Source organism: Clarias gariepinus, chromosome 11 (assembly GCF_024256425.1).
Source record: "Clarias gariepinus isolate MV-2021 ecotype Netherlands chromosome 11, CGAR_prim_01v2, whole genome shotgun sequence".
NCBI classification, from domain to species: domain Eukaryota; kingdom Metazoa; phylum Chordata; class Actinopteri; order Siluriformes; family Clariidae; genus Clarias; species Clarias gariepinus.
Window position 1 is genome coordinate 17756262 of NC_071110.1, and position 12738 is coordinate 17768999.

Sequence of the window (12738 nt, forward strand, 5' to 3'; positions counted from 1 at the left end):
TCCTTAAAAACAGACATTCAATGAGAGGCATGATTTATGACTGACTGACTGTGTCTACACCAAGCAGATAAAAATAATAAAATTTCTGTATATTGATGCACCAGTGAATTAGTGTTTTTATCCTGCAATGCCTTATTTCATATGTGCTGCATGGTTTTATATATATATATATTTTTTAAATATATAATAGTTGAAATACAAAGCATTCTATCAGATCAAAACTGGATCTACAGGCAAATTATTTGGTGCAAACTGACCAAAAATATAAATTTCCTTCATTTTTACAGACTAATTTGTTGAAAGGGCACAGTAAGACTCTACATGCATACAATCATGAAATGCACCCAAAGGAAAGAGATTTAACAGCATTTGCGTCTCACCAACATAAAAAAGAAAAAAAAAAATACGGACAGATCTGCGTTACAGACTTATTGATTCCTGAACACTGCATTAAGCTTCTTAAACTCAACAAAGGTATTTTAATACTGTGGAAAAAGAATTATCATAAGATTTTGTACCATACTATAAGAGTCGGTATGCATTTTAGATTAAAGTTTCCTGACATACACTACCGTACTTGCAAATTTCTTTTTTTTTTTTTTTTTTTTTTTTTTACTGATTTTCTACATTCTACAACAATACTGGGGATTTCAAAACTATAAAATAACACATATGGGATTAGGTAATTATGTAACAACAAGAAAAACAACAGTTAGTTGTAATTTTAAGACACAGAGGTCAGCCTTTCTGTAATAGTTCTTGCAAGAACAGTATTGTCAAGTGCATTTGCAAAATCAATCAAGCACCAACATGAAACTGGCTCTCATGAAGGCCATCTCAGGAGGGCGAGACCAAAATCTACCTCTGCCGCAGACGAGAAGTTCATTTAGAGTTATCAGCCTGAAAAATGACCAATTAACAGCACCTCAGATTAGAGGCGTTATAAAGCCTTTACAGAGCATAAGTAGCAGAAACATCTCAATATCAACTGTTCAAAAGAGAATCATGCATTTTTTAGACACCTTCAGCATTCCTTGTAGAAAGAAATAAAAATCAGGAATCATCATGGAGTTAGAAAGTGTTCTAAAACTTTTGAACGGTAGTGTATCTCTCAAAGCTGAATCTACAACAGCCCACAGTATGTGTATGTGTGTGTCTAAGACAAAAAGGCTGTAGGCAGAGAGCCATTGCACTCTGACAGTCATTAGTGTCAATGTCCTCTGTTGCCTATGCCCTAATGGGATCATCTCATAAACCGCAGAAAGTCCCAAGGTCTTAGTATAAGCTCTGTATCAGTCTGCTTCCAAAACTGTCAGCACATCATTCTCTCTAATCAGCAAACTGATAGCAACAGAACAAGTCCAGACACATCATAAATCTTCAATCAAGCACAATCACATTTGTTTGTTTTTCTTTTCTATATCCACATGAATAGAAAAATACGAAGAATAAAATGCATTTCTTTCAATATTTGAATGCAACAGACACAACTGTCAAGATATGCAAGTTAAGATGCACTAAGAATACACATTTATCCTAAAAACGTGTGCTGATTTATATAGCACTTTTAACACAATGCTTGATGTTTAATATTATAAAGAAATGCTTAATATTATATAAATGTCATTGTGTAGAAACATAAAGAATTTACTCAATACTAAATTTGGAATACCTTAACCTTACAATGAATCTATGAATATATAAATGATAATGAATATATGAATAAATATATGGTGTGTTTCTAAATGGCTACATGTGCCATGTTTTATTTTCTTAAAACTTGATGCAGTACACAAAGACCATTTATCATGAGCACAAAGTAAATGCACATGAGCTGCTAAAGTAATGGAAGAATTTCCATTTCCAAATTATACATTATTCATTACACTAATTTGACAATGTAAGTGAAAAATTCAATTTAAGATAATCAATAATCATAGAGTCAAAACTGAAATTCACATACAAACATACAAACAAATACCTTGTTTACTGTAAGTTTAGAAACATCATACCAGTGCAGCTTGTATCAAATGAATGCGATGTGGATTTAAAGAACTGGTTAATACATGCAGCACTGGCAAAGTATTAATAAAAATGTATAGAATTTCACTTGACTGCTCTTTAGTAAACATAATTTAACATACTTTTTTCTTCAACTTCTAAACCATGTGGCAGCACAATGCCTTTTGTGAGTGACTAATCTGATCTGGTGGCTAGCTGACGCAGGGAAAAAAACTAAACAATGCAAAGTTCTGTCAAACATACTATTTTTGATAAATCATACGCTTTCTGCTGGAGGAGTTGGCATCCACCATATTCCCCTTTGGCCAATCAGCTTAAAGCTTGACCAGGACATTTTAAAAGCCTCAAACAAGGGCTGCAATTAAAACCCAACTGATATCCCGTCTACAACCTTATCCAAACGGCAAAACAATTAGTTTCCGGGAAAGCATAAATGAAAAAGTATTAAAGCCTTTCCCCAGAGGTAAAACAAAAATCATGCCAATAGTTTCTGCTAAGGTGAAGGGCTTAAAAGATTCAGTCACTCACAAGTGTCCCTCACAGTGACAAACACATTAAGAAAACCTTCAATATACTTTAACAGAAAGGTAGACAAAGGGAAGTTGGGTTAAAAGATCGAGATGAGCTGCTAAAAACAGTTTAGCAACAGAAATTATTTTATGGATCACAGAAAAGGAAAGCTTATGCTTGGTACAGTCCTCTTTTAGGCTCTTTCTGGATAGTTTATAGGGCAGTTACAATAAGACCACAGCCATAATTGGTAATTCTTAAGCAAAATTTTTTTATTTCCTATTTTAGCGCACAAAGACTTATTTAATTGGTCTGTATGGTTTAATCTTGCAGAACTAAAACTAATCAACATTTTTTAAATTGAGGGCTGATAAAAAAAAATCTGGCAGTACAGTACTAAAATTGCTTTAAAAGCATTTCATATACAATCCCTGATTTTGTCACAGAGTGTTACCTGCAGGTCTTTGATATTGGGGAAAGGAATGCCAATAGTGACTACTGCTCTGGCATTGTCATCAGTGAAATCCAGTCCCTCACTTACTTTCCCTCTGCAAACGGCAATCAGAAGTGCCCCATCTGAGTAAAAACAAAACATGTTAATATCACAGTCATCAAATAAATGCCTGCAATGAAAATGGATTTTTTCAGAAAAGAAAATGAATTGTGTATACTCCCACCTCGGGCTCCACTTTGTCTAATGGCGTTATAGTACGTTTGTAGCAGCTCATCAAAGTCACTCTTGGCCCCTCCACGTGGCTCTGCAATCACTGTTTTCCGCTTTTCTAGCTTCTCCCACAACCCAGTGTTCATCCAGCGATCTCTTAACTTGTCCAGCATCTATCCAGGCACACAGTATATATAAATGTAGCTTCAATTTTTTTTTTTTCATCTAAAATGGTCACTTATATAATTTTTGCTTTCTTTTCTGGCATACAAATATTTTCTGTAACTTTTAATGTACATACTGGACACATACATTAAGATAGATCGATACATAGATAGAGACACACAATACATATACAGTGTAGAAGAAAAGTTTTCAAACCATCTATCATTCTTAAATGGAAGAGATTTGGAACAACTTCCCAGATCTGGCCACCAAGCAACCTAATTACAGTAAGGCAACAGTAATTTAGACAAATGACCTCAGTCGGACAGGTAACCAACGTTCACTAGAAATGAGATCCAGTGTTCCCTTATGGAAATAGGAGAGCCCAGAAGGACAACCACTCCGTACTAGCGCACTTCAACATTTTACATAATGCATCTTAACTTTATTTATGCCATATTTAGAGTTAATCTACCTGTGCTTAGAAGCATTTTCACACTTGAGTTATGTATACAGTATGTAGGCAGAATATAGTGCCAAAATTGCACACACAACCATTAGAATTCCTTCAAATAAGAAGATAAATAAATCAATGTAATTTTTCATTTTTTGGTCAACAAAAAAGGAATTAAAGCATGTTTAAATAATAAATATTCAATTTACAAACATAAATATGTAAACCCCAGTGTGGCTCATCATGTATCATATTTACATAGCCCCCCAAGGGGCAGGGCTACCTGATTCACCGGAGCTATAAAAGGCCACAGGACCATCAACTGGTGAGTAGATCCTTTCCAAAAGTATGCTTATACTCGTTCTGATTTTACGGACTCTGACTTGAATCTGCCAAGATGGAAGCTGTCTGCGACATGCTCTCGTGCGGGCCCCACCGCCACTGCCTTCATCACGCCTTCTGCTCCTGCTCGCCTCACCACGCCACGACGCCACTGCACCAATGTCCTAGGTGCCTCTGTAACTACTGTAATGCTCCAGAGCATAAATCTGACTATAGTTCATGCCTTAAAGGCTGTTTTCTGAACACCTTTTAAAAAAAGAAAACTTTGTATATGGTGGAACTTGTATGTATGGTGATTACATTATTTATAAAAGAAACATATTACATATGACATTCTTCTAATTGACCAGGTCACTGTACTAAGCACCCTGAATTTACTTTGAGGGACACTGTTATTAATTACCCTTTTTAGGGCAAAGTGCAAGCTGATAACCCCAGTGTAACCTGATATAAAATCCTGGACCTTAAAAGACAGGGACATGTGCAAGCACAAAGACTTGTGTAACCTCATTGTTTATATTCCCAGAGCTGTAATTTGTTAGGCCTTATAAAACAAGTGAAATTCAATACAGTGCCAGTCCAGGAGCCTTTTGGCTTGCACAGTAATGGTCCTAATGCTTTTATCTCTCAGACACTGTAAGTAAACATCACCCTGTGTCTGCCTCCACGCTGCCATTTAATTACGTACAAATTTTCCATAACCCTCATCTTCATACGGTTGAGGCCAGTTCAAAAGCAGCCTGTGAAAGTGGAATCCATGCGTGCTATTTAACTGAATATAAGGTCTACAAAAGACATCAATGTGTGCTGGTTTCTACCCAGCTCCAGCTCTACGGTTTATTCTTGTACTTGCAATTAGTGTTAAAAGCAACATGGTCAGTCTCGTGGCTGTTGTAAATGTGCTATATAAATAAACTAAACCTTACATAAGCAGCATAATACTTTTGCACTGAAAAAATAAGAAAATGGGAAAAAAAAAAAAAATTCCAAACAAAAGTGGCCTACTACACGAAGGAGGAGTGGCTAAGGGCATCATGGAAATAGTAGTGGTTGAAGTGGCATAAGTACTTCGCCTTCATGACTAATTCAGAGGCATTATGTGACAAGAGCAGTGTTTTTCCCCCCACAATGTCCAGAGTACAAAAGAGAATAGAAATGTCAATCTACATACTTTACTGATGGTCAATAAACAGACAACATAACAATAGCAAAAAATAAGCTCTAACAACATTTAAAATGATTAAGATTCCATCCTACTTATGTGTAATGACAATATTCACTCTGCTTTGAATTTTTTTTTTAGATTTTGTATAAGTTACAACCTGAAACCGAAATCAACCTCATTGGTCAGGGTTTGATCACAGTTGGCTAAATTATTAATAAATAAAAACGCCTACGCCTTTCTGTTACAGGCTGTCCTACTGCAATGTAAACAGGGGGCATGACCAAATTTCAAGTTGGACACTATGCTCGAAAAGCAGTGTGTGAATTGCACTTACAATGCATCCAACAGCGACATTCAATAAACTAAGGCTGTAGCATATAACAGACTACATCTTGAATTGCTTACTAAACAACATTTTTCATATTTATATTTTTCCATCTTTCATATATTGCAACAGGCTAGAACATGTCACGTTGTTTCCTCTTGTGGCTCTGCTGACATTTGAAATATCAGCAATGTCAAAAAAAAAAAAAAGGCTATAGTCTTTAGTTTATTAGCTTTGTTTAGACTGGAAAAATACTGCATGTATCAAAGCATCCAAAACTAGACAACCTGGAACAAAGGAGCTGTGCTATTCCTACTCCAGCAGACATGATTGTTTTAAATAATTCATGTACCAGTTATTACACGTCTCTTTCATTTCTTGTTTAATTAACATCTTTGAATAGTTGTTGGTTTTTTTTTTCAATCTAAAAGTTAAAATTAATTGTTAAGGTATGAAACATTGGACTGTAAGCAACTACTCTTTAAAAAGGTTTTTAAATGCTGCTGCTAATCAACCTAGGCACTGTTGCCAACATACAGTATCTGGTGGCACTTTACACCTGGTTTTCAGAGGAGGACAAACCATGCAAATCTGGTTGTCATCTGAACTTCTGAACCCCATGCAGGCACTGAATTAAACTAAGTAATATAAGGTACTTATAGTGTATGAATAGTAATTTACTCAAACTCAAATACTGAAATACTCTAATATTGTGAGATACTGGATTTTGCTTTCATGAGCTATAAGTCACAATCACTGCAATTAAAAAAAATACTTTAAATATTTAATTTTACTTGTAACCCTGGAACATATGAGAAGGTCCCTTTTTAAATTAAAGTCTGAAAGAAAATTTACCTTTCACAAAATTGTAATTTTTCAAGATGCACTATATTTTCAAGTATATACTTTTTGTGCTGAGTTGCCTAAAAGCTCCCCAAAATGCATATACAAGAACTTGGCATGGGTCCTGAAAAATAAATTGCACATTCAGGCTTTTACACCAGCTTTGTTTTAAACAACCTAAATTTCTAGTTGCAAAGGTTATCGGTTTTGTTTTGTAAATGAACCAAGCTGTGCCCCAAAACAAGACTCTCATGGATTCTGGGTATACAAACCTCCACCTAATAGCCTTTATGTGAGAATGGCAATAAGTATAGTACAAAAAAATGTCATGCCTCAATAATTATGTTGGTTACTAGTAACAGTAAAGTTCTCATTGTTGAGGAATTAATATTGGGTGAATATTTACATTTAAGGCTGATCAAGCTCCAGTACAAATTACAATATCAGGTTGCTCTTTTATTCTGTGGGACATCTGCAGGCATAAAACAATTGTGAATCATCACCTTTACCCTATGAAGAAATATTTCTATTCTGAATGGAGTGATATGTTGGAGCCTTCCCATCCACAGAACACCAGGGATCACTGAATAATTTGCTGAGTATAAAAATTTATTGGGAAGTTTGGAGCTATTTGTCAAACAGCGCTCTCCACCACCATCACCAAAACATTAAAATGAGGGAATAACTAAAGAAATTAGTGGGTTCATTCCTTCTGAAGATCATATAATCTACGCCAAGAAAAAAGTTGTTCTATACTGCCTTCATCTGTGCCTATCCTAAAAAGACCAGAAAAATGACACTGTCACTTGTATGTACTGTATTGTAATGTTATGACTCCCCTATCACCAGTATAAACACATCTCTTTATCTTTTCACGTTATTGTCAGCAAGACCAAGATGTTTGAAAGCAGATTGCCTTTTTTACCAACACCTATTAATTAATAGAAGATGCTTGGTTGATGGGCATCATTAATTAAACGTGCACAAAATGGTGGCAGTCATAGACATGTAGCAGATGTGAATAATTCAGTAATCAACTATGACAGTGACAATTACGCCATGGCTGGAGTCAAGTGGTGCCTGTGCCACCTGCTGGCGAATGATCTCCGAGCTGACGCAGAGCAGACCATTAGCACAAGGCCAACAAGCCCAGAGCTAAGAGCAGTAGATAAAGTGCAAGATCGGCTGGAGGATGAATCCGGTTTTATCTAGTCAAGAGCATGCCTCCCTAATGCAGCACTTTGAGAAAGGAAGTTATACACTTGCACTGACATGATGGCTGTGGGCAAAATATTTACTCTGAAATACATATGAAACCAAGTGATTCAAAGTTTTAGAAGTGGAGTAAGTCACTCAAACCTTCTTCATTCTGCTGCTGAGAAAGCATCAAGAGATTCTTGTGGACCTGATGTGGTAAACAGTCATGAGTAGCAAGATTCAGCACTGTTAAATGCTAATGGAGCTCAGTGTCAGAGTTTACAGCTTATTTACAGCTCAAGTGGACAGCAGCTACACAAGTCTGGCTTATTTCACTGTGATATTTTTCAGTTAAATACACGTGGGAAATTAGTTAGAACTAAAAACTAAAACTAAAAACAATTGTTTTTAGAACTAAAAACAATGCTGCAATAATAACTGTTTGAGTCCAAGTTAAATTTTCATAAAATTGATATATGCAACAGAAAATAAAAGATTATCCTCATGTTCATTTAAAAATACAATAAAAATAAACATTAACAAAAAAGGGCCCCAGGATCTGTGTTTTTGAACACTTCTTTTGATAACCCAATTAAACGAGCAAAATATCTTTAGTTGTTTTATGTAGAAAACTGTACCAATTGCGAACTATGTAAATGTAATGTATTTCATTTGGATATAACAACTATACAACTGTTGTGTGTTAGCTAAAGTGAATAAAAAATCATACTGGCTTTATCTTTATTTATATAAGTATATTTATAAACATATTTATTGCTACTGTTCAGTCTGCAAAATAATTTAAGAAATACTAATCTAAAAAAGCTTGAGGACTGTTGACTTAATTTTGGGTTTTAATCAGAGCTCTGATGTGGATCTCTGAAAATATTTTTCCCCGATTCTTTGTCCCTAAATATTATTGCTTAAGCCTTAGTTCAATTCACTAAAAACTTAAACAGCATTTGAATTTTTTTGTTACATTTTTAATTCAGCAAAAATAACTGATATGCAAAAAAACCTTGAACGTTCTCTGAATGTGCATGAACTACAATAACAGTGTCTACTAGATGCTATGTAAGCATGTACTTAAGCCTAAATTTGCCTGAGAGACATTGGGCAGCATGTGAAGGGACCTAAAGGTCTCACAGGCTCTTAGCTCATTCGCCCCGCAGTGCACTTTGACTTTGATAGGACAAAAGCTAAACGGATACAGCCTCCCGACACTCACTCCCCACCGGCACCAGGCGCCAGTACAGACGCATCTTCACACAGACAGCATGGCGACATCACCCCTAATGGCCCTTATCTTAATCTGCTTTAAAAGCATCTTGCGTTTCTCTGAGATCTTTTCACCTCTGCAAACCAACATTTAATAAGTGCCTCCCCCCTCAGTTGTTTCCAGTTTATTTCTCTTGTGGTCGAGCCAGACGATGAGGTGCACTGTGCTTTAATGGGGTCAAAACTACTACAAACCACAGCTCCTGGGGTAAGGTGAAGGGCATATGTGTGTGTGCGCATCTGAAGTGGTGAACCAGTCCACAGTCTTATGTATGCAAACAAAACACACATACACATACATACATACACACACATACACGCACACACACATACACGCACACACACATACACGCACACACACATACACGCACACACACATACACACACGCGCACACACACATACACACACATACACACACGCGCACACACGCACACACACATACACACATACACACATACACACATACAGGACTCTGCATCTGACAAAGTGATAGAAATCATGTAGGAAGGCATCAGGAAACAGAAGATAGGCTAGGATATTTCTCAGATGGGACTTTAAGGCTCCAGAACATGCACAGACTCAAAGGCTCAAAAGAATCCCCAGGCTGCTCAGTTTTCTGATTAATTATTAATCCACATGGGTAAGTCATGTATAATCATTGAAAACCATAATATACAAGTAAACCATATCCACACATAAAATACAAAAACATGCACTTAATCTATAACAAATAATGCATGTCCACATATGAAAACATTTCAGAAAGTCTGACTTGTTCCTTTACAGGAGTCACTGTAAAATGCAGTTTTTATCAGAAAATCAATTATTCATGGCAAAGGCATAACAAACAAAGGACAACAAAGTATTTATCAATGGAAGCCCATAAGTGAGCTAGTTAGTTGAAAGTTGATACAGGCAGGAAAATGCTGGCCTGTGCACTGTGGTTCGTTTCATATCCATTACACAATAGAATTAGCTCTTAGAGGTTAAGTGCCAAACAAAGCCTCCCTGACATCTTCAGAACTGAATTTTAAAACAAGTGCCTCAGGTGTCACTTCATGGCTATTCACGGGCTTAAACTGTGGTCTCTGACACCTCCCAGTGGCAAGTGCACACAGCCTCGGATCTCATCATTTAACAATTAACACACAGAAAGCAAACTGTTTTAAGATCCAATTCATAATAAATCCTGAATGCAGCAACGAGTCTCTAATTTACCTTATAGGACGGCAGGAAGCAGAGCACTCCTTGGCTTACTGACTGGCACACTTTCAGCAGCAGTGCACCCACCTCATCCTGGAAGGTGAAGGTCTCGGTATGCTGGAATGTGGCACAAAGCCTACGGCCCTGCGGACCTTCTCCGATGGTGCCAACCCATACCTGTAACGTTGTTTGCCATAGTTAAAAGACTCCAAAAATATTTATTATGTTCTTATTTATTTATAGCTTGTTTCTAGCTAAACAAACTGCTACTCTAGGTTTTTAATGAGCAAAAAGAAACGTGGCTTAATACTAAAAGCACCCAATCTATCGTTATTACTTTCTCTTTCAAGAAATATACAATATATACAGTTTTTTAATTTTAATTATTTATAAGACTTTTTTTCTAGTTGGTATTTGTTCATTATTTAAAATGTCAGACTGATATTAACTACAGAATTTTTCCTCTTTATTATTTTTTCCTGAAATAATCACAAAGTTATTATGGAATCATGCTATATTAAGAACTAATGTATTAAAACTGAACTTTTTTTCAACTTATTTCTACTGATTAATGTTTAAACACAGGCTTTTTTTTAATGTAAATTTAATATTTTACAGCAAATAATGCTTCAGTCATTCATTCAATCATTCATGTTTTTCGTAGATTTTGTATTTCTATCCTCTTACTAAAGTAATATGAATAGTCATTTTAATCTCTACTTTAGTAATTTTAAGCAACACGGAGTACAGTTTTTGGCTACATTACTCACCAGGGATTACTAACCTGAGATTTGCTGATGACATGGCTGGCCTCCAACTGGATGGAGAATTTGAGACCCAGCTCAGAGGAGAAGGACCCCATGGGTGAGAGGGTACCAGAAGTGAGCACTATACTGTGTACTACTGAGCCCAGTTCAGAGAATGCCTGTCATCATATAAACACATTTATCATGAACTGCATAAACATTAATGATATCGATATTGAGCAAGTTCTCTATCTCTTGCATGTATTTGGGAAAGGAACTGAAAACAAAATAGGCTGGAAAAAAAAACCTATACTCATATTGAGGCTCAGAGTCAAGCACTCACCACAGCAGGGTTAAGGCACCAAAAGCTGAGTGTGTACACAAGGGTTTTCGTGCGGGCAGTCTGTCGGCGGCGGCGTGGTCTGGTAAAAAAGCCCTGGGCATCAGGTACATCCTCCTGGGTAGTCCAAACATAACTCTGCTGCAGAGCAACACGGTAGTCATCTGCAAACCTGCACACACACACACACACACACACACACACACACACACACACACACACACACACACACACACACACACAGAAACACACAAGAACTTGGCACACAGCAGTTTTAAGCATCCACACTTTTCACAGCTGTGATGAGAAGTGGCATCAACAGACTGCCTATTTTGTAATAAGAAACAAGCTATGCATAATGTTATGCAAAATAAAAACATCTAAAACACAATTTGGCACAAAAAGCTGTCAAAGCCTATTAGCGCTTGGTTTCAGATCATGTTCCACAATGTTGAGACAGCAATCAGTGATGACCCAAAATGCACAGTATTAGTATAGTATTACTGATTTTTAAGAATACAGGCTTGCAAGTACAGTAAAAGCAACCAAACTATCATTACAGTCTGCATCAAAATAATCTTTAACAATTTTAAGCCTGTTGCAGCGTGGTAGAAATGCTTGGAGTAAAACTGCCCCTTTGTGTGATTAATGTTCTATAATCAACTTAAAGAATCAACAATCATTTTTTTATTTTAAATATAATTTCATCAATGATAATGACAAGCAAAATTAAAATGATTTAAAGTGAACATAAGTGGATTATAATTAATGTAATTCAATAAAACATTGACCCTATGACACATGAAGTAAAATATTATAAGGATGTTATCAATAAAGCTGCTATTTTGACAGTCGAGTAATCTATTGATCATTGAAATTAATACGTGATTACTTTAATTATGGATCTCTGAATCCCTTAGTGGCACTTATTTAGTTCTCAGCTTCTAGCTTGGCTTTATTCAGTATTGTGCTAACTAACAATATAAACTTAAAATTCAACTTTTAATGAGATTTCTTGCTGAATTTCCTAAAAGAAATGTTTGAAGCGTTTTTTTGCCACACTTTTATTTGCTCTGAACTTATTGCATCATTCTTGAAAGCCTTCTGAATCATCCGAATAGTTTTCGCAGAGGAATACTCAAGCTCAATTCAAAATATGATGCAGATGTTTTGCTCTACTCTCTCAGTCATATAAAGTAAACACTAGGGATGCACCGAAATTTCGGCCGCCGAAAATTTTCGGCCGAAATAGCATTATCGGTTTCGGCCGAAACGTAAGAAAGCGCCGAAAATAAAAGCCGAAATTGTCGCCACGCCTCTCCCATCCTCCCGTCTCGTTCGCGCTGTCATTACGCATCAAACACCGAGTATTTCGGCGGTTTGGAAGCACTTGGAAGCAAGTTTTGTTATTGTTAAACAGCCTTATTACTGTTATTTATTATCAATAAAAGTTTGATTGCTTAATTAATTTGTAGTTTTTTTA

General features: G+C 36.2%; 1 protein-coding gene across 1 annotated transcript in view; it reads right to left on the reverse strand.

Annotated features, from left to right (window-relative positions):
- brip1 (BRCA1 interacting helicase 1) overlaps positions 1-12738 on the reverse strand; it is a 41300-nt gene that overhangs the window by 7474 nt on the left and 21088 nt on the right. The window contains exons 13-17 of the mRNA XM_053507426.1: positions 11259-11427; positions 10954-11094; positions 10185-10346; positions 3210-3369; positions 2987-3108 (exon numbers count right to left, since the gene is read on the reverse strand). Coding sequence (XP_053363401.1) covers positions 2987-3108; positions 3210-3369; positions 10185-10346; positions 10954-11094; positions 11259-11427 — 754 coding nt within the window. The remainder of the gene's footprint in view (positions 1-2986; positions 3109-3209; positions 3370-10184; positions 10347-10953; positions 11095-11258; positions 11428-12738) is intronic.